This window comes from Cyclopterus lumpus, chromosome 3 (assembly GCF_009769545.1).
Source record: "Cyclopterus lumpus isolate fCycLum1 chromosome 3, fCycLum1.pri, whole genome shotgun sequence".
Taxonomy (NCBI): domain Eukaryota; kingdom Metazoa; phylum Chordata; class Actinopteri; order Perciformes; family Cyclopteridae; genus Cyclopterus; species Cyclopterus lumpus.
Genome location: NC_046968.1, coordinates 8988359 through 9011552, shown reverse-complemented (window position 1 = coordinate 9011552; position 23194 = coordinate 8988359). Strand labels below are relative to the sequence as shown.

Below are 23194 nucleotides of genomic sequence, written 5' to 3'. Positions count from 1 at the left end.
GAAAATGAAGTGGTGGTAAGAATGATATAAATACAATTGTTATAGTAGATTCAATATGGAGGATGATGATGTATGATGATTTATGTTCGATTTATGTCCGTGTTATGCTGTTTTGTAATTTTTATTTATTTGTTGTTGTTTTTTGTTGTCTAGTAATGTGAGGTAATGTGTCACTTGTAAACACTTAAAATAAAATGATTGCAAGAAACAGTCATATGTCGACTTTATATCAGTAGGACTTTCTCAAAGAGGAATTCAGTTCGTGACTTTCTGCCTCTTTGTGCCAGCGACCGTTTCTTTTATTGTGGAAACTGTTGCCGGAAGTTGTGAGCTTTATTCTGACAAGCTTGACGCTCGTCCTGCTCCCGCAGCCGATGCCCTCGCGCCGCGGCGGTCCCGTTATCTGCCAGTTTAATGCCCGTGCGTGAGTTTGAAACGTCGTCCCGGGATGAGACGCGAGAGCAAAGAAGACCGAGTTCATCCGAAAACATTCATTAAATTCACCTGCAGGATTTGGACAATGGTGGTTCCGAGGTGGTGGATTTGTCTCGTGTGTGTGACAGGTAAGAGGAGACCCCGGGGAAAGACTGAGCCCACTCGGCGGAGCAGGTTGCTGAAGTCAGATTGTTAGTTCGGAGCAACGTAGCGTCACGTTAACGGAGATAACCACACGAATTAAGCATTTACACTCAACTTTTCCCACCATATTAATTACATTGTAAAAGACAAACTTCAGTTATACTTCCCGAGCGCATAAATAACAATTTTATTGTGCAAAAAGCTGCAGCGTTAGAGCCAGGAAAGTGTGCCAGTATGAGCGAGTTACGGCGGGGCTTTGTGTCCGCTGTGCGCGTCGTGCTGCGGCTGACTGTGACTTCGTCATGCGTGAACGATCCGACCACAAGCTTTGGGGGTCGCGTGGATTAGGAGCTCCAATTTCTGACAGATTTAACTCATGATGGAGCTCATTAGGCCTCTCGGAGAAATGTCAGGTTCCTACTTCATTTAGTTTGACTAAACACTCTCAACACATGTTGGGAAGATGTCAGGTTAGGGGGGTAACGATGATCTTTTAGTCTTTTAGTCTTTCAGGCCAACATGGCTTGGATAATAATAATGATAACAATAACTCAGAGTAACCAGAACATATATTCACCTTTTTAAGCTTTTCTTCTTCTTCTTTCTTCTTAAATAATTACTCAAATCGATTAATCGATTACTCAAATTTGGTGTTTAATGTAATGGTTGACAACTAACTGATTAATCGTTGCAGCTCTAGAAAAGTCACGAAACACAGTAAATGCACGTGAAAACATCTTGAGGAGAAATTCCATTACAGCGGCACAATAATCTGACCTGATAAGTCAAAATGCATATAGGTGCATGTATGTGAACACAAATCAATAATGTGGCTTCCTATTTGTCGAATAACATATTAGTCGATTATTAACAAAAAACAAATCTGCAAACATTTTGCTAATGATTAATCATTCCAGATTTTTTTTAAATCAAAATTGCTAAAATGTGCAGATAAAACAAGACCATTGATAGGCGTGTAGGCTATATATAATAACTAAATACAAGCTACAAATACAACAGGAGCAGGAGCGTACTAGTTTATACTACAGCAGCTCAGTGTAGGAACACAGGATCGTCTGGGCTCAGGGCTGTGAGTATGATGATGAGGGTCTTCTAGCACTAAGGGCACATTACATGTCTATATCTAAATTAAAGCACAAGACCGCGTCAAGACAAATCAGTAAAACAGCACGCTGACAGATTTTTATTAAGTATTTATTAAGTTATTCTCCCCACGTAAATGAAGACAAATAAATACTTTAATAACTTGAGTCTCAAACATTCTCATCAAAATCCCACTGTCCAATATTAAAACAGTAACTATTCAAGTCCTCCTCCTCCTCCTCCTCCTCCTCCTCCTCCTGCCTTCATTTTCTCCTCTGGAGGTGGGTTCCTATGAAAACTAATAAAGCCTGGATCGCTCCTCCAGCCTGTGATCCCAGGAAGACCAACCTCCTGGCTTTTTTTGTTCCAGTTCTCAGAAGTCAGAGAAACGTTATCCTTGAGGAATTTATGTTTTATCCAGTTTGATTCGTCTGGGTCTGAATTTGATTCTCCCCCCCCCAAAAAACTTTTACTGTAAAACCAACTTGCTTCAGATGACTCACAGAAGCCTTTAGATACATACGTACTTACAGAAAAACATCACTCACTGGTAAGACAAATAAAAGCTAACCAAACTAACAAGGTGTGAACAAAAGTATCAAAAGGCTTTAAACATTTAAACATCAAATTGAACAGTTTTCCAAATGTACGCAGTGTAAACTGACCTAATAGCAGCAGATTCATGGTCTGTTGTGTTTTATAGTTGCCCTTTAACGTTTTTCCACTTTAAAGGACTGTGTGCTCATGGTGTTGAGTTGTAATGACCTGTATTTAGTATTTTACTCCAAACGACAAGCTTGACGGGCTGCACGGTGGTTTAGTGGCTAGCACTGTCGCCTCACAGCTAGAGGGCCGCGGGTTCAATTCCCGGTCGGAGCGGTCCTTCTGTGTGGAGTTTGCATGTTCTCCCCGTGGCAGCGTGGGTTCTCTCCGGGCTCTCCGGCTTCCTCCCACAGTCCAAAGACATGCTGCAGGTTAATTGATCTCTAAATTGCCCATAGGTGTGAATGTGAGAGTGAATGGTTGTATGTCCCTACATGTGCCCTCGATGGACTGGCGGCCTGTCCAGGGTGTCCCCTGCCTTCGCCCTATGTCAGCTGGGATAGGCTCCAGCGCCCCCGCGACCCTAATGAGGATAAGCGGTATTGAAAATGGATGGATGGATGGACTCCAAACGACAATGTGTATGAGAACTGAGCTGTTACCTTTGGCGTTACTCATAAAGAGACCCCCATAGCGCTGTGCTTTTTGATGAAATGTATCGGTTCTTTAAAAACAGGGGAGGGTGTTTAGCTTGTTCTTGGTACCAGAAAGAAAACAAAACTCTTTCAACAGGCCTGGTCTGGATTAAGTGAAGCAGCTCATCCCTGTTCACTGGTCCAGCTCAGTCTCACCTCCCACTGCTTAGCCTGAGACAAACACACACACACACACACACAGCCGCAGCAGCATGCACAGATGTTTCTGGGTGTGTGTGTGTGTGTGTGGGGGGGGGGTTCTCACAGGGTCACCCCTCTAGTGTGTGTTGCTGTTGAACTCCCGGGTTCGAGCTCCTGGTCGTCATGTGACCCAGAGTCAACTCACCTCACAGCCAGATTTTACCGAACTCCAACAGTGTCTCCTCTTTTCTTTCTTACACTTAATTCGCACAATAATTCCTTTTATTGCGGCTGAAATGAAATGAAAAAAATTCGAGTGTTCATCCTAAAATTCTGTAAAATGCTCTTTGACTGAATCTCACTTTGTGAGAAGGGGGGAGGTGATGCTCTCCACGATGCACTGATCAGGGCAGCCTGTGATTTGTCAGATATTTTTAAAGTGGGCAAACAGGAACAGGTGTCCCCTTAAACCTTGACTCAGCATCTGAATCATTGTGTGCTGCTGTCTGCTGGAGCAGTCCTTAAATCCCCTTCATTACACTTCTCCAGTTAGTACTTAAACCTGTTTTGACTGTCAAATCTGTTGTGTGTTTGTGTAAGCCAGCAGTGTTGTTCAAAGTCTGACACTTCAGCCCCAAAACACATTGGTACCATTGAAAAATGCTAAATTAGCTATTCACAGATCTCCCTCTGGATACGCCTCACTGGAGTTCTGTGATACTGAAGACAATTTGAAAATGATTGTCAGTTCTAGGTGAAGTGTCTCTTTTTCAATGATTTTTAAGCAGACTGTTATTATGTGATGGACTTCCAAGACAGTGATGTACTGTATGTGTGTTCAGGTTTGAATCATAAGAATGATTTTAAACGGAAATAGAAGGAAATGAATTCACACTTTTCTGATCCTGCTTCATTGTGTCCTCATCCTCCCACAGGTGTCCTCCCTCCCCGTTGCTCCGGGGTCAATGTGTTTGTGAGAGATGAGAAGAAGTATACTGTGCTGTTCCAGTCAGTGGTTCTGCCGTGTCAGTACAACAGCGTCTCCACCCAGACGCCTGTGGTGCAATGGGTCTACAAGTCGTACTGCCGGGACCGCACGCGGGATTCGTTCAACTTCCCCGACAGTGGAGGCCAGGGAGGCGGCGGGCTGACGGGAGGAACCAGAGGAGCCGGCGGAGGGTACGAGACGGCGATGACGGCAAACTACCTGGACTGTGCCGACAGCAGCCGCACGGTCCGAACTGTGGCCTCCATGTCCGGTTCCTCAATCACACTGTCGGAGTACTACAAGAGCAGAGACATCTCCATCATCAACAGTGAGACTTATGTAGTACTGGCTTTCATCTCTGGTTCTGTTGCTCTGGTGCTCGTGGTGAAAATGTAGCAAGGCCGACACTTTATTTGTGCTAAAGGCTGAATTTTAGAAAAAAACAGCAAAGAAGAGACACAAGACCTTAAAGAAATGACTCAAATATAATTATAGAGCGACGTTTTCTTAGTTTTTATTTTAAGGTTTGCTTTACTTGGTGCATGAAAAAAAAAAAAGCAACCCTTCTGGTTCTTTTGTACCATATCGATCCAAACTTATGTTCTTATTTCTTCTGCTGCCAAGCCTGGCAAGTGTTATGATGCCATAAATCCGAGCAACGGCCCGCCCTTCACACAGATTCCTGATGAAATGCCCAACGTGAAGAGAGACTCGGCACACACGTAGAAGAGGGTGTGAGGAGGAGGCTTTACTGAAAACCTCTCGAGCTTTCAGAACAATCAGGTTACATAACACCGAACTAATAAGCATGTACAGCAACAGTTATTTACAACGCTACAGTTGATCAGGTTGATTCTGAGAGAAGAAAAAGAACAAAGCTCACCATCAAACCAGCGCTGTATTGCCAACACAGCACCCCTTGCATACAGGGCACTCGTCCAGTCAGTTAACAGTTAATGATAGGTTAACAAGGGGTGGCTATGGGTCAGAGAAATAAATCTAAATTAGCACCCGTGGTATGATCGCTGATCAGTTGGTAAATGCTTAGATTTCTCTCATCAAGATATGGATTTAATAGTAATAGTAAGTCAATTCGAGCCCCACCTCTCTTTCAGTTTCACAAATAACATATTCTGAATGTTCTGAATATTTTCTCCCTACTATCGGGTGGCCTTGCAGCCATGAATGATTGTCAGTTTTTTGCATTGATGACATGTTGCTCCTTGTCGAGTGTTGGCACAAAATAACTCAAATCAAATAACTCATGATAATAAAGACAGTATTAAAGACAGAAAATATTGCTACAGATCAACAACAGGAATTCATGCTAGTGCCACCCCCCCTGTCCTCAGTGCTACACTCCCTTATTGCCTAACCATCATGTTATTTGAGGATCATCTGAGGGACACTGCTGTGCACATACGCATGTGTGTGGTTGCGTGTGTGCTTCTTGTCGAACACAGAGAGGTAGTCTTGTTTGCAGGCCTCAGATTTATGGAGCTCTTACTCTGGTTGAAGAATCGTCCTTCTCTTCACCAGCCAGGAACACAGACAAAAGAGATGCTTTTCACGCTGTCCTCTCATTCATCCTGACCCCTCGCTCCTTCCCTCTGATGTGCTTCAATGGCCTGCTTTCAATTTCCCTCTCTAGATCTTTGCACATCCTACCTTCACACACACTCTTTCTCTTTTCTCTTTCTCTGTCCCACTCAACCTCCCGTCCAGAAACCGGTCGGCAGCGATGTCATAAAAAAAAAAGAAAGAAGTGAAAGCTTTGAGAATGTTGCCTTTTTAGAGACGCCCAGTCACCCAGACTCATGTAATCCTAGTCAGCGTCACAGGGAGCCTGGAGTCTGTCCCAGCATGCACTGGGCAGCTCTGTTAATCACATGGCTAACACAGTCAAACCAACACACTGACTTGCAATTACAGTCAGAGTGGTGTGTTCTGGTCGGTCTGTCTCTCCTCCCATTTCCTTAGCTTACAGGAAGAGGAAGGGAATTATACAACCCTGTTTCCTGTCTGCTGTATTTACATGCCTGACCCCCTTACAATAGAGTCAGAGGCCCCAGTATTGTCTTGTGTGTGGGACTATATTTGAAATGCTTTTATGGCTTATTCAGTCACATGAAATAGCATTTCTTTTGGAAATGTCCCTTCCATGATTAGAAAACAAATCTAAAATGAAATGTGACAAAAGTATGTGGGCACCAGTGTTTTTCATTGCTCAGGCTGGTTATCGGAGTCTGGTGTGGATGAACTTGACGGGCCTACACAGATCCCTGACCTCAACCCCATGCACCCCTTCGGGAGGAATAGGAACGCCAGCTGTGAGCCAGACCGTACCACCCAAAATCAGTGTTGGAATGTGAATGAGCTGTCATGAGTTAATGTCCACCATTTGCATGTTTTGGAAGATGCATGTTGACAGAAGAACAATAACCTAACCCTATGCAATTTCATATCTATATGTTCTTAATTTCGCCTATTTTCACCCATAACAGTTACATTTATTTATTTATTATGAATCGTTTTATATTACACATATAGTATGCTTACTAGTATGCTTACTATATGTGTACACCGGGGCAAACTAATTTAAATCGGGGATTACTGAAGAATTTTGAATTGAGGGTTGGGGTTTTATCATATTCATCTAAATCCAGTATCAGTTTGCCTATTTCATTAAACTTCTCAGTGAAGACTTTGTTGCACATCTTTAACCTCTTCCTCTTTTCTCATGCAGAGGCAGACCTGCGCATAGGAGAGGTCCAGTGGGGAGACAGTGGGGTCTACATCTGCAAAGTTGTTATATCTGACGACTTAGAGGGCCAGAACGAAGCCTCCGTGGAGCTGCTGGTTCTGGGTAAGCTGCCACGACTTTCCCAGAATGCCTGTTGTGAAGGTGTTTCGTTTGGTAAGGACTTGGTCACATTCGCCCCCACGCCTTCATGTCTCATTGACATCCATTAAAATATGTTTCCAGGATTGGTGTGAGCTTTGGCGGACTGAATGAAACAGTGTGTTATTAGGTCATTGAATCTAGTGGCGTCCCACCACCTTGTTTTGCACCATATCAGAACGGCAGACTTCCCGATGCAGTATCTCTCACCAATCCTTTGTATGTCATTAAATCATGGACAGACACAATGTAATTCTGCTGTTGCATAAGACAGCCTTTAAGAGCTGACCTATTCATCACCGGCAGGACAATACAGGCTCATTAATGAGCTGATTTACGACAAGCGGTGGCACTTCCAGGGGAGTCTTGCTTAATCTGTGACCATAGCAACTGCATTCCCTCATACTGTATGTCTACATACAATACATACTCTACATACAGTATGTCTCACCATACAATACATACTCTACATACATTATGTCTCACCCTACAATACATACTCTACTTATGTCTCACCATATACTCTAAATATGTCTCACCATACAATACATACTCTAAATATGTCTCACCATACAATACGTACTCTAAATATGTCTCACCATACAATACGTACTCTAAATATGTCTCACCATACAATACATACTCTACTTATGTCTCACCATATACTCTAAATATGTCTCACCATACAATACGTACTCTAAATATGTCTCACCATACAATACGTACTCTAAATATGTCTCACCATACAATACATACTCTACATATGTCTCACCATACAATACATACTCTACTTATGTCTCACCATATACTCTAAATATGTCTCACCATACAATACGTACTCTAAATATGTCTCACCATACAATACATACTCTACTTATGTCTCACCATATACTCTAAATATGTCTCACCATACAATACGTACTCTAAATATGTCTCAGCATACAATACGTACTCTAATTATGTCTCACCATACAATACATACTCTACTTATGTCTCTATGTACAGTTTGAGGTTTTTATTAAATGTTGTGGCTGCAGAATAGTTGTTGCTTGTATTGAGTCTTTGACATGCCACTTAGTCCTGTGTGTGTGTGTGTGTGTGTGTGTGTGTGTGTGTGTGTGTGTGTGTGTGTGTGTGTGTTTGTATTTGTGTATGCAGGTGTGTGTGTGTACAATCTGAGTGTGCTGCATCTTTACAGTGATGGTGTACTTGTCTGCGTTCACTTACAAATGTTACCATGGCAACGGCAGAGAGGCTATGTGGCTCTTGCTGTTCCAATTCACTCTGAGGCTGAACTTTTGTTTGGCTGGCACTCAGAGACTTATGTGTGTGCACAAAAGACACACACACAGAAATACACACACACAAGTACGAGACGATAAGCTTTTACAGTTTGCAAAGACTTGAGCGCTTTCTGTAAAATGTTGATCCTGGGATGATAATATGTGAAAGATAAATGCCACAGGCCAATGAAGATGACAAGCTTTTCCCTGTATGCCCTTTGCAGTCTTTAACTTGAACTGAGAGACTCTAAATCTTCCGCAGAGCTAAAATGTTGTATTTCCCGGTCTCTGTGTAGCTAATATGGCATGTGAGGCACTTGTTGTGTTTCCATAACAACAATTGGGGCCACCACGACTGGCTCATCGGGGTCTTTTGTCTTTTCTTTTTTTTTTAGAATAGCTTCACAGCAAAGAAGGGAGGGAAGATTTAATGACGTGGAGGAGGGACAGCAGAACACAGAGGGTGACACCGTGTGAGACACTCGATTGGTTGACTGAGAACTCAGAGGCCGATAGATAGAGGGAAGAATTCTGCTTCCCTCTGTTCTCCCTTTTTTACTCCCATTGCCCTTTTCGTAGCTCTGACGCTATTTCCTCATGAAACAAAACTTGAAATGTGCACAAGGCAGGAAATTGACCACATGCAAAGTGCTCCTCCATAAAAGATAGGCTGGCTGTTTTCCAGCAAATAGACTCACCTTCCCTTTACAGTTCATTCCCATAGGAGGAGTTGCATATGAGTCTGCATAACCAAATATGGACAAACAAGAAAACCCAAAATGTTTGAAAGTAAATCTTGTTGAATCAGCAGCCTGCAGGCAAATTCAATGTGTGAGTGGGAACTTTACAACTGAGCTGCCTTCAACTGCTTGAGTAGAGGGGAGACAGAAAAACAACAAATACAAAAAAGAAACAAGGTTCCTTTAAATGCACACAATGCAACCGTCAGCAGCGAGTTGTGATTCAGCTGCTTCTCAATACACTTAAGAGGTTTCTTTCTGTTTTCAAATCCAGCAAAGAACCCGTTTAGCCTTCCAGAGAGATCCTCAGTGAGGTATGTGCACTGTCAGTGAGGCCAAGACGCTCCAGCCTGCTCCTTGTTTCTCAAGTCCTTCTTCCTCCTCCTCTCTGCACAGATCAGCATAAACACCCGTATCTGCTCACGTCGCACTTATCTCTGGCTTTTGTTCACAAAGCTTCAGCTTATGACGTGCACTGCTCACATGGACACATGCACTCCAGAACAGAACGCACTTGTTTGTGAGGCACATTTTAAATGTCCCCTTATCTATCACGGTTATGTTTTATTCAGACTTCTGCTGACTGACCTTGTGTGGAGTCCCTTAAAGCTGTGTTAAAATAAAATAAAATAAACTAAAGGAGAAAGACAAAACATCAGCAAGATACCAGGAACAACAGCTGGCAGGTGGTGATGTTTTCTTTTAAGGATATTTATTCTTTTTTCCTGAAGCAAGTATTTATGCGTGGAAGTCAGTCAATCTCACTTTGCACCAAAATGACCAGATCTAAAAAGAGAAGTTCTCTGAATATATAACAATAAAGAGAGAACGCCAATACATCATTATGTACACTGTCAGAAATCAGAATACTTAAGTTTCTTATCTCAAATTTGATTTCCAAATGAATAAAACAATATGCAGTCAAACATTGAAAATATTCAAATATCTGGAAAAAACTAAACAACCAATAGAGTGGATAAAGTAGGAAGCCATTTAAAATAACACGGGCAATCATTTTCCTGACCTTTCTTAATTTTCACTTTGATTCTATCTTTACATGAATATGATTATGACATGATTTGAACAGACGTTACATTTTCAACATTTAATAACAAATTGTCCCATCGGTCTTTGCTATTGCCTCCCTTTCAAAGCATTATGGGAGCTGTAGTGAAATAAATTGTTTTGACATATTGGGAAAATATTGTCGTTAATGTGAAGAAATAGTCCCACACAGCCCTCTATAAAACTGATGCTTCTAATCTTGAGAATCATTTGGTGTTTCAATTTAATTATGTATTCCTGTAGTCAAATCTGTGATCTCAGAATACTGACTGAAAACGAGCATGATGAAAAAGCACATTCAGTTGTACTTTCTTGAATTGATAAATGGGTTTGATTGTCAAATTCGAGCCTTTTTTTATCGAGATAGTTATTGGACTTAAGGCGCTCCGGGTCTCCTCCAGGAGCCACGACTCTCTCCAAAACAGAGGAAAATGTTTCAGGAACCAAATGTTTGCTGGCTCTGGACGTGAGGAATGTTCCCACCTGTGATTTCCGCAGCTCCGCATTTAACATCACTCACAGCTCCTGCCTACTTGTTATCTGCATGAGTGATTCCTGTTCCAGTGTGTCTTCCTAGCAGACCTCTGATTACCTCACAGGTTCTGATGTCACAAATCAGAGGATCCATCGTCTGCTGATCGGTTGCTCTGTCTGGAGACTTTCTGGAACCAGACCAGGCTGTCCTCTGGTGCATGCTGCTCTTGATCTCTATTTATCTGTTTTATCTTCCTCCTGTGTGTCTCTCTGGGTTTGTCTTGCTTCTCCTCTCGTGCATGCTACTCCCGCAACAGCTTTCTTTGAATCAATCATTTGTATCACCGTTCCCTCTCTTCTCCTCTCCTCTCCTGTTGTCACCTCTGCCCTCTCTCTCTCCAGGTTTCTCAGGTGTGCCTCAAGATCTGCTGCCAGACTTTGACTTGAAGATTATGCCAGGTAGGGGCATAATGTGTTCTCCCCCCCACCTGGTTCCTTCCATTCCTGCTAACCCTACTAACTGCTCTTCCCCATGGGTGTAGAAACCATTTAGCTGGTGCTGGCTTTTTGGGGTGGCTTTTTGCACACAATATAAGGAATGTAGAAGAAGACTGGTCTCTGACATGCAACACGAGACTTGATCTGATAAGATGGAGGGGAATAAAACTGTTTCGCCGTGTTAAATGGTTCCTGTTCCCCCTCTCACATCAGTGAATAATGCAACAGGTGTATAAGTTATAATGAGGCGTTGACCGAATTCAGAGACGTTCTTGACCCAGCGGTCAGTTCCACACCCGTCGGATAATGATCCGGCCGTCGCTCCCCACGATGAGCTGTACTGGAAAACAGCTATTATGGTCATTAGAGTTATTTATGAATGTGGTTAGGGTGTCATCCCACATCATTTGGACACTAGCCAGTAAAAAAGAAGAAAAAACCCCACAGTGACCAAGAGGGAGGGAGGTTTGTTTATCTCACGTCAAATTCCTGTAATAAACATGTGATTATCACAGAGTTTGTGGGGAGACGGTGAATGAATACATGGATTGTGTGGAAGTAACTCCCAAAATAACACGGTATGAGTCCCTCAGCAAGAATGGTTATCGCAAGCTTATAACTGGTCTTATGTTGTGTGAGTATGCTCTGTTGTCCACATCGACTCCCACGGTGCTCTGAGAGGTCTAATATGTGTTAACAACAGTCCTGGTGTGTGTGTGTGTGTGTGTGTGTGTGGGGGGGGGGGGGGGTTGCAAATGAGATCGCATGACAAGCTAATTTGTTGTCACAGCCAAATCTTCAGTGTCTTCCAGAGCGGTGTAAACCGTGCCTTTCCTTCCTGTTGCAAAATCTGGTTTCCTGCGTGTGTGTGTGTGTGTGTGTGTGTGTGTGTGTGTGTGTGTTTTGACAGAGACAATGTCGTCCTTGGTTTTACATTGTTAAAGATTTCCTTATCTGCCCTCTCCTTCCCTTTCCTTTGCTTTGTCCCCATAGACAGATACTTGTAGTTTATCTGTTGTACTCACTTCAGTGCTCTAATACTCTGTGTCTAAAACTCATCTTCATTTATGTGGTAACTCATATTCTGGTTAAGGTAGACTTTTTTCTGATTTGTTCCTGAAAAACAAGAAAAGGTAAATAAAAACGTCCAATAATAGAAGAGACACTTTCCAACAATACAGCCTCTCTCCCTTAAGACGTCCCATTGATCTACAGGAAGGATTCCTTCCTGTGTTGGGCTGGTTGGTTTTTTGTTGTTTTCATTGAGATTTGTCTATTTATATCCCAAGCAAAACAACAATAAATGTCTATTAGGATATTGAACAATTGTAGTTTGCATTTTGGCATTTTCCTTTAACAAATGTAAAGATGAGACAAAAATGAGGACTAAAATAGTTTACAGTGTGAAATTGGGTTCAGTCAGAACATGGAAGCTGTTCTGAGGGAAAGCAGGAAATAAACTGCTAATTTACGGACCGAAATGTAAAGTGAAACTCCACAGATTGTACCCTGCTCACCGGTCATGGGAAGCGAGTGCACGGTGACCTGATCAAACTGTTCCCATGTCAACGTGTGTTCAGATGCAGGATCCTGTGTTGTGTGTACTTGCAGAGTGGCTGTTTGTGGCGGCCGTGGCGCTGGGCAGTGTCTTATTCCTGCTGCTGGTCGGGGTGTGTTGGTGTCAGTGCTGTCCTCACTCCTGCTGCTGCTACGTCAGCTGCTGGTGCTGCCCTGACACATGCTGCTGCCCAAGACACCGTGAGTATAAACACACACACACACACACACACACACACACAGGTGCAAACTGACACTGTTTGAACAAAGTATGTTTTTCCGAGGCTGAATGGCACCGTCCGTCTCTTTTGTAGTATACGAGGCGGGTAAAGGTATAAAGACGGTTACCTCCACTCCTGCCTACCCTCCATACTTTGTCACTGGTGTCCCGACAATGATCCCCATCGCTCCCCCTTCTCTGGTGGACAAGATGTCTTCCGTCCCCCCTTCGGATGGAAGCATACTCACAGCAGGTGAGATCTTAGCTTTATTAGCGAGCTATCCGTATTTATTGTTCTTTTATCCCAGTGAAATCATCCCCAGAGTTTATTCTGGTATCAGACATTCAAGTACTGCATTTAAAAATGTTGTCTACACGTGAATGTTTTATGTGGATGTTGTCCTTCTCGTGTGACTGTGCGTTAATTGTTTTATTCTGCAATTTTGGCCAGAAGCAATAGTAATATAATAAAATAGGGAAATAGGTCCTCAACCCACAATGAACAAACACACACACACACACACAGACAAACAGAAGTGTATCCATGCTGATGGGTCAAGTGTGTATCTCCAGTGCCGATGCATGCTGTAGGGGTTCCCTACCGCGTGCCTTCACCTCAGGATCAGGACTCTCTCAGGGTGCTACAGTATGTAGAGAAACAACTGGCTCACTTCAACCCTGCCAGGTCCACCAGCCACCAGTGTAAGCTACATAAACCCATCCTATGGATTTGCTCTCTGAAAATGACAATGCTGTCAGCATCTTCTAACGCATGTTGATGCACTCAACAGAAAATGCATGCTGCGCTATCTAAACTGCCCTTTTGTCGCCCTTGAGCTTGTCTTGGCATGTCTCTCTGCACAAGCATTCTTCGTTCTGGATTTCCTATAGTTGAGATGTGCTCAGTAGCAGGTGTGCATGGCTACTTACCTGAAAGAATAGGTTTTCAGAATTCTCACTTGCAGACCTCGACTCTGACTTTCTTCTTCTTCATGTCTTCGTTTGTATTTGTTTCTCTTACATTCTGTGCTCCCTTCAAGAGGGATTTTCCGTTTTATTTGTCTGTCTGTTCAGTTGTTCTTCAACCATGCCCTCATTTGTGCCTGTGCAGCCTGTAGCCTCTCCGAGCTGAGCTCCCTCCACGAGGGAGAAACCGGCTTCCGCCAAACATACCGGAACGTCCAGAAGAAAGCTCTGCCCGCCATCCCGGACCACGACCCTCAGCCTGAGCCGCAACGCTACCGCGACAACCGCAGCCCAGAGCCGCAGCGTTACCGCGACAAATCCCCCTCACCCCAACGATATTGCGATGACCCCGACTCGGAGCCCCGCCGCTTCCAGGACGAGAACCTTCCTCCGAGGCGGTACAGCGACGACCCTCCGTCCTCCTCGCAGGCGCGCAGGTCTGGCCGAAATCAACGGCAACAGAATCACAGCGACGAGGACAACCACAAAAGGTACAGATAAGAATGCAAACACAGGTTCTGCATATCTTCTCCAATACTCACAAACATGTTGACCTCCTCTTGCATCCTTTTCCCTCTCCCCCTGTTGGTCCTCGCAGGTGGAACCCTCGTTCAGAACATCTGCATAGGAAGAGTTACCGTACCGCCGGAAGAACCTGCTCACTGGATGAGCTGGAGGAGTTTGCTGCCTCCTACAAGCAGAGTGAAGGCAGAGGGGAGGGGAAAAGGGAAGAGGAGAGAGGAGAGTATGAGATGGAGCTCCGGGAGTTCAGTCGATATCCCTCCTACCGTCACGGCCCACCTCAGCATTATCACACCGATGAGAACGAGATCGGAGACGACAGCGACCATGAAGATCATCCCAGGCGGAACAAGAAAAGCGGACATAGCATAAGCCCACTTCAGTCTCCCCAAAAAAGGAGGGGCACTTGGGACAGTGAGCGCCCCGCTCCCCCTCCCCCCAGAGTCAGTCCACCATCAACCTCCTCTCAAGAGAAGGACTACGATGGCACGTTCCTGAACAACCTGCTGGACCGCAAGGCTAAGTTGCGAGGGGTCAGCCAAGGGAAGAGCGGGGCCCGGGGCGAGGAGGATTCGGACACGCCTTCCAAGGGCAGCTCGAAGAAGAGCGGCGGAGAGTCTGGTCGCCACTGCAGCCGCTCACCCAGCAACAGGCCCAAGGCGGATTCGCTGCCTGCTTACTCCGACACAGAGCGAAGCAGAACGGACGGGCCGTGTCCACGGCCGCTGCCAGCAAACACTCGTTCCTCTCAGTCGCCTGCCCATCTCCTGACCGGTCTCAGAGAGGAGCCCAGAGACAAGACCCGCAAAGTGGTGAGTTCCATTATTGGTTGGCTGGTAATGCTGATTTGCAGATCGATCAACAGCAATGACTGGAGCTCACGTAGCATCTTTTCTAGTTTTTGAAAATTAGTAATTGGTGTGTATGGAAATGTTAATACTGAGCTAACGGCAAAGTGTTTCACACTCAATGTGGTATTTCCCTGATTTTAAGGGAGTTTTAGGGCATTTCCACTGAAGGAACTTTTTCCGAGGCCCAAGAACCTTTTGAGAAACTCAATAACTAAACCACCATTTTGTCGAGAGGAAACATGGCAATTTAGTTCCCGGCCTGTAAAAAAGTTAGTGTATCTTGTATGAGTGTGTTAAACTCATGTCATCATGTTGTCTTCCCCTCACGGGGTCCCAGCTCTGGGAAACTCTTAAGTTGCAGTATAAGAGGTTTTAAGTGTTGTTGTTGTACCTTTGACAGGTCAGGTTCAGACCCTACTACAGTGAAAACTAGGTAGAATCCTCTGTTCTGTATCCAAATACTCTCAATAACAATCTTAACTGGTTGTCTCCTCCCTGACAAACCTGGGCCAAAAAGGTTTTCAACATCAAACACTCATCTGTACAAGATAAATGAATTGACCCGAGCCGTCTTTCAGGGGTTTCAATCCAATCTTCACAATCATTTGAAAAACAGTTGAAATGCAGTTTGTCCCAGGTTCATCATAATAACCCCGCGTGGCTAATGTGTACTATCTCTTAACGCTCTCATTCTACTGAAAACGACGTGTTCATTTTGCCGCGTGAACTCTCTGCGGTGATGATCAATGTCATTGTGTTTCCCCTCACCAGAGCACTCTTCTCAGCCGGGACTCCCTCATCGTCTGACGGACTGAGAGACTCACAAACTGGGCACTTAACTCTCTGCAGGAGCTGCATGTCAGCATGTTATTTTAGAAAATACCTTCAATTGCAAATATATGCAATTGACAGTGCAGGATGCTGAATCAGCACCGACGGAAGAAGAAATGGACAACAGAGACACTTTTACTATTGAGACTGACACCGGGGATTCTGCCTGTGACGTCGCCGAAGGATGAAGTCATCACTCTTCGGTTTCTGTCACCGGCTGCCTCATATGTACTGTATATATATCTCAGCCGGACTAACACAAAACTAGTGAGGGCTGGGTGCAGGCTATGACCTGGACGCTGCTCATCTCCTCCCGTCCCTTTAGAAAAGACTAGTTTACGCTTCCAGCACAATGAGTGCATTCATTTCCACTTGATGAGATATCGGCTTTAAATAAGCGCAGTTGCAGAAAAGGAGGTACATGACAACAGCATTATTGTAGAGAACATACTGTAGCTTCAGCTGAAAGACAATACCCACTCTGTGTCATTCAGTAGCACATTCAGGGACTATAGCACCTAATTCAGACAGCTCTTAACTAAAGCTGGTCGTACTAACCAACATCGCCAAATGTGGATATGATGTTTATCTACAGAGGGGATGAACAAAGTCCTGAAAATACACCATGGAAAAGGACTCTTAAAGCTGCATTCAGCGAAAGCCGGGCCAGCCCTATAAACACGACTTACTGACTTAATGATGGCGTTACACCATCGGTCGGTCGAGGGATGGAGTTTCCCCATTGGTCGATGCTCTTTCGAATTGAATGGACTGCACGCATTCCTCAATTATTTTTACCCTTTTCATGTGATATGCTACTTCATCCACCTTTAGAGCAAATTTTACTGGGACCACGACAGAGAGAATATTGAGCTCAAGTTCCAACAACAAATGAATGAGAATGTTTCTGTGTAACTGCTAGATGTCTAAACAAAGCAACTGTTTGCTAAAAGGTTCGCCATAACGACTCTAAGGTTATATTTTGTATGTGTGTTTACAGCTTCTTCTACAGCCCCCATGTGGCCAACATGTCTATTAAAAGAGCGGTAGCTTTCAGGGGAATATGGAATACATTATGTATCCGTATGTTTTCTTTAGTGTATAATTCACCTGAACATAAGAATCATTGTGTTTTCATACCTTAGAATGAGCTGTTTATATCCACACACGAAGCCAGACGCCATGTCTCTACAGTGGCTCAGAACGGACAAACCAAGCATTGGCTCTAGATCGACTCATCCGCTTTTTGTGTGGGCCACCGTAGTTCTTCTAACACACTTGGCACTCGGGGGACGTTTCAGTTGGTTGCAGTCTGCAACTTCACCACTTGGTGTCACCAGATCCTACAAACGGCACCTTTTTTCTGTTACTTTAAGTACCTTAAGTACCTCACAAATGTGTGTCCCCAAACTGTAGGACATGACAACATGCCGTGTCGTGAACTGAGCAGTACCATCGTTTTGTCTGTTCGTCTTCGATTTAAAACACAGTAACTTTTCACTCCAAGGGACTAAAACCTGATCAAATGTTGTATGTTTTTTGTAAACCAATAAGATATTGAACTGCCACTTGTCACTAGATTTTTTTTTTTAATACAGTATGAAGACATTTTTATATGTAAACTGGACCTATTTGTGTGTGTAGTGTAATATGATTGATGTAACTTGTAAAACATTCTGTTTGTTTAGGCTTTCCAGAGCACTGTGTACATAAGATGAAGTGTCTTTGATTTGATAACTAATTCTGCCTTTTCTTATCACCGCTGAGTCAACAGCTAAACCAACACCTCCCGTACATTATCAACACACACACACACACCTTCTGAATTATTGCATCTTTTGTTCTAACATTACACCAAACAGTATTTAATTATTCCTGCCATCATGTTGTTGTTGTGGTTTTTTGAAAAGTCTACCATCAGTGTTTAAGTTTTCTTCCATCGTGTTTTCTGCCGTCTGGTACTGACTGACTGTGTGTGTGTGTGTGTGTGTGTGTGTGTGTGAGAGAGAGAGAGAGGGAGCGATGACTCTTTACTTTTCTGTAAGGGAGACAATGTGTAATTGAGTATGACTCATGTCTTTGTTCATTGTTGTAATCACAGACTGCTTGTCTTTTACGCAGTTGTTTTGTCATCAACATAAATATTATGTTACGACACTTTTCCCCCGTAACATTTATTTATTGTCTCAATTGGTTCAATATATGATTGTGCAGGCAGTGCACTTGTTCATCTATACTATATGTAAAAAATTGACATACATAATATATTGTTTTTTAATGGAACTACTCACAATATGTAAAGTAGTACAAATCGGTTCCACCTTCAACAACAACAATCGAATGCTGCTTACGTTTGAAGGAAGTAGAAATAACAATGCAGTATTTTTCTACATAATGAGCACGTTATCTTTTCGTAGTTAGTCATCGTGCATTGACTTTTCTTGAGTAAAGAAAATCTTTCCAATTAGGGTTTTAGGTTGTTTATTTTGTTTTTTTCAAGAAATTCCAAAGAGCCAAATGGGAGACGACATGTTTTCAGCAGCAAAAGTTGCTCATAGTACATCTTTGGAAAGAACACATCGCTTCTCTTCCTCAAGCCAAAGATTTGAGTGCTTCTTCAGCCACTAGTGGCACGGTTAGAGGGCACTAAAACACTGCTTGAGGAATTCATTTGATTACATTCATAAAAAAAGGTTTTGTGTGAGAGAGATGTGTGTTCATCTCCTTCACCGTGTGTCTGTGGGAGGGGTCGGCTAAGACGGGGACCACTCACAGCTCGAGGGTATGTCAGGAATGTTGTGGAGCAACTTCCTCCCAAGCTTTCCATATGACATCACCGGGCTCCATCCAGTCAAAGCTCTGTTTGTCTTTTTGTCCACGCCAGGTGAGTGCAGACATTAGAGCAACATTTGACAGACAGTCGGTGGGTTATTTGGCCGCTGTCAATCAAATCAGATCAAACCACACACACACGGTCCTGATGAAGCTGATTATTTGAGTTTTAAAGTGGCAGACTCTTAATAAATAACACAAAGTGATGTTCACTGTACAGATGCTTGAATACAGTGGTGGGAATAGTCCTCAGATTATTTACTTGAGTATAAGTAGCAATACCAAAGTGTATAAATACCACAGTTGTGAGGATGCAAATGTATTTAATGCAATTTATAATGATGGATTAGCATAAAAGTATGAAGGTAGATTTGTGTCTTTATTACGCAAACAAAAAAATAGGTTTTGAGAGCACATTTCTTGTTTGTAAGTGAATTAATTGTTAGTTTTGCTGTGTTGCTGAAAATCAAAAATATTTGCTCTCAAAATAAAAACCTTTGCTCTCAAAACGGAAAGCTGCGAGTAGTGGGCGGGGCATACGCTGCTGAATGAGCGAGGAGTTTCTATTGGTGGATTCGGCTCGGCTCTTGATACATATATCTATTATATATATAATATATAATAAAGCACGGTAAATAAACATTTGTGTGTTTATTTGGTTCTCACATTATGAGAAGGTGGCATAAATAGCTGCAGTATAAAATGAGTGTCTAGATTGATGAAGCAGATATAGAAACAGGTCCAGATGTCACTTCCTCAACAAACACCAAATCTTCATCCTGAATGTGAAATAGTGCATGTTTATAAATCTAGTTGTATTAAGTCTGTTCAAAACTTTTCACAACAACTTTTATCAAGGACTAAAGTTCTACTGCTATTTAGTCTTGTGGATCAATCAGATAGTTAGATATCATTAAAATGCACAGTTCATGTTTGGCAACATATTAATATGATATACAATAATTTAATGACAGCTTTTAAAGATGATATATTAACCAGAAAAGGTTACTTTTCTTAATACTACTTTTTTTAATTCACCTCTGTTTCAGGGTATGAGTGAAGACAGTCATTATATGGAACGCCAGTGTGACCTCTGTGAGATGTCTCCCGGCCAAATGAATCTCATGGAGCTGGGCAGGCTTGTGGTAACAGTTTATTCAGCATCTCTTTAACATACTTGCATTCATCACAAAGGACCACACAGTTCCGTCATGTCGTGTGGACAACAGCGCATGCTCAGTCTATGTTTGAATCCTCCGTTGCTCTGAGGATTACCCAGAGTCCTTTGCGTCTGTTATTCAGCACAAGTACATATTCACAACAGCAGGTGGCGTAGTTTCCCCATTTAGCGGGATTTAACTTGAACCTTTTCAACTATGTTACACCAGCATTTGCAGAGGCATCTCTATTTTGCAGCTGGCTTTCGGCATCAGTGCAAACTCTGGTGCACTTGCAGGAAGTGTTAGCTCTAGTTCAAGTGTTCGCTCTAGTTCAAGTGTTCGCTCTAGTTCAAGTGTTCGCTCTAGTTCAAGTGTTCGCTCTAGTTCAAGTGTTAGCTCTAGTTCAAGTGTTCGCTCTAGTTCAAGTGTTCGCTCTAGTTCAAGTGTACGCTCTAGTTCGTGTGTTAGCTCTAGTTCAAGTGTTAGCTCTAGTTCAAGTGTTCGCTCTAGTTCAAGTGTTCGCTCTAGTTCGTGTGTTAGCTCTAGTTCAAGTGTTAGCTCTAGTTCAAGTGTTAGCTCTAGTTCAAGTGTTCGCTCTAGTTCAAGTGTTCGCTCTAGTTCAAGTGTTCGCTCTAGTTCGTGTGTTAGCTCTAGTTCAAGTGTTAGCTCTAGTTCGTGTGTTAGCTCTAGTTCATGTGATAGATCTAGTTCAAGTGTTAGCTCTAGTTCAAGTGTTAGATCTAGTTCAAGTGTTCGCTCTAGTTCAAGTGTTCGCTCTAGTTCAAGTGTTAGCTCTAGTTCAAGTGTTAGATCTAGTTTGTGTGTTAGCTCTAGTTCAAGTGTTAGCTCTAGTTCAAGTGTTCGCTCTAGTTCGTGTGTTAGCTCTAGTTCGTGTGTTAGCTCTAGTTCAAGTGTTAGCTCTAGTTCAAGTGTTAGCTCTAGTTCAAGTGTTAGCTCTAGTTCAAGTGTTCGCTCTAGTTCGTGTGTTAGCTCTAGTTCAAGTGTTAGCTCTAGTTCAAGTGTTAGCTCTAGTTCAAGTGTTCGCTCTAGTTCGTGTGTTAGCTCTAGTTCAAGTGTTAGCTCTAGTTCAAGTGTTAGCTCTAGTTCAAGTGTTAGCTCTAGTTCAAGTGTTCGCTCTAGTTCGTGTGTTAGCTCTAGTTCAAGTGTTAGATCTAGTTTGTGTGTTAGCTCTAGTTCAAGTGTTAGCTCTAGTTCAAGTGTTAGATCTAGTTTGTGTGTTAGCTCTAGTTCAAGTGTTAGCTCTAGTTCAAGTGTTAGATCTAGTTCAAGTGTTAGCTCTAGTTCAAGTGTTAGCTCTAGTTCAAGTGTTAGCTCTAGTTTGTGTGTTTGCTCTAGTTCGTGTGTTAGCTCTAGTTCAAGTGTTAGCTCTAGTTCGTGTGTTAGCTCTAGTTCAAGTGTTAGATCTAGTTCAAGTGTTAGATCTAGTTCAAGTGTTCGCTCTAGTTCAAGTGTTAGATCGTTGCATGTAATGTGTGCTAACGTAACATGCACGCAGAAAGTGGGGCTGCATGTCAACACAGCAGCTCTCCATGTCGTTCTCCACGGCTCTAACAACATGAAAACAAGTGAAGTGCTGCTACATTTAAAATACTTTTCACAAGCGAAGGTTTTTATTTTGAGAGCAAAGGTTTTTGATTTGCAGCAACAAATTATAGTTACATAAGCAAAACTAACCTATTTTTTTGTTTGCGTAATAAAGACATAAATCTACCTTCATATAATATGCTCATTCGAAATGAGCCGCCGATCTGCACGCAATGCATGCCGGTTAGATTTGTGTCCGACTTGCTCCCGACTTGCTCTGACGTCATGCACACGGGGTCCGTGTAGGTCCGTGTATGTTTTGTTCGTTTGTTTTACGGTTAAGAGTAGTGACTACAGGCAGTTTAATATTCATTCCCATATATGTACACAGCAAGAATCAACTTTTCAATTAATCGTTGCATTCTTTAATGCAACTTAGTTCCTAATATAGTTTAATCAAAGTAATGTATGTGTAGAGTTTTTATATTTATATTTCCACCTCATTGTGCTGTTTCTTGAGTGAACACAGAACACATTTGGTCAAATGCTCTGGTCCAAATGCCATTGAGATACAAAAGGTTTGACCAAATCTTACAAGAGCACACACCAGATGAATTGGTTCTATTTACTTAGTTGCTACCATGTTACCTGTCTGGTGACCCCTCAGAGTGACCTCTGGAGCTGTAGGGGGATGCAGACCGTCGGGCTGGACTTGGGTTGGGAACCAATGCAACAGATTACCAGCTCTTTAGCATGTTGGACAAACCAGCATGGCACTGTCTCATAAAAATGAAGTTCCCATCCCATAACGCTGGTATGCAGAAGCCATCTTTTGGAAGGGGGCTGTTTAAAACGGTTAAACTGTGACTGTAACCTGAGAGGAAAAACATGTCGCTGAAATGTAGTAGAGATTGTTTAGTGAACTCTGACCTAGGTAACAAACGTACCCCCCAAAATATACACGCAAGGCCGTCGCAGCTGGCTTAGGGCGGCAAAGCCAGGATAACTTAATACAGTAGCCACCGTTGTATCACTTGTTTCAGGCTAATAAGTCGTCTCCCCCACAGCCGGATATCAACGGATTTGGACCCACTGTAAAGGTCCACCACTGGAGGAGGAACCCCATGTGGTTTATGAAGGGCAGCTTCAGGACTCTGGCCCTGACACCCTCAATGTAGATGTGATTCTGACCCCCATTGCTTCACTAAAAACACAGCAAATGTTTTGAGACAAATGCACTATAATCACACAGCAGGAAAAAACATCAATGATAAACAATCTGAGCCAACCAAGTTAGTAAATCACATAATAGTAAACACCATTTTAACCTTAGCAGGTATGAAGTTCTAGTGGAAGCTCAGTCAGGACGATTCATACATCTGCCATTCACTTTTCATGCAAGCTCACTCATCATGTCATTGCTCGGGGCTGTCAAGCAATAGATGTCATGTGTTCAGAATGAACAGCATTTACAAAGTTACATAAACACATTACATGAATATGACAATGTATGAATGGAACTCCAATCCATGAAACAGAAGGAGGTAGAGAGGAGGGGGGGCGGGGCATCAGCAGGGCCAAGGTGGGAGGCCGGCTCACCAGGCATCAGACACCTCCAGGTCCAATGGACCCTATGAGACATGAAGTCACAACGACTCCGGGGAGGAAACAGAGTTAATAAGGTGCACTGGAGAGATG

General features: G+C 43.1%; 1 protein-coding gene across 2 annotated transcripts; it reads left to right on the top strand.

Annotated features, from left to right (window-relative positions):
* The first annotated feature begins 357 nt into the window (after positions 1–357).
* Positions 358–18009, top strand: LOC117728663 (immunoglobulin-like domain-containing receptor 2). Of its 2 annotated transcripts, XM_034529438.1 has the most exons (10): positions 358–563; positions 3998–4378; positions 6797–6916; positions 10917–10973; positions 12624–12770; positions 12884–13042; positions 13363–13491; positions 13901–14246; positions 14354–15089; positions 15900–18009. In XM_034529438.1, exons 1-10 carry the CDS (start codon positions 449–451, stop codon positions 15933–15935), a joined length of 2226 nt encoding a protein of 741 aa, XP_034385329.1. In that variant the 5' UTR covers positions 358–448; the 3' UTR covers positions 15936–18009. The 2 variants fall into 2 exon arrangements, with proteins under 2 accessions (XP_034385329.1, XP_034385328.1); XM_034529437.1 differs by lacking the exon at positions 10917–10973.
* Positions 18010–23194: the final 5185 nt, after the last annotated feature.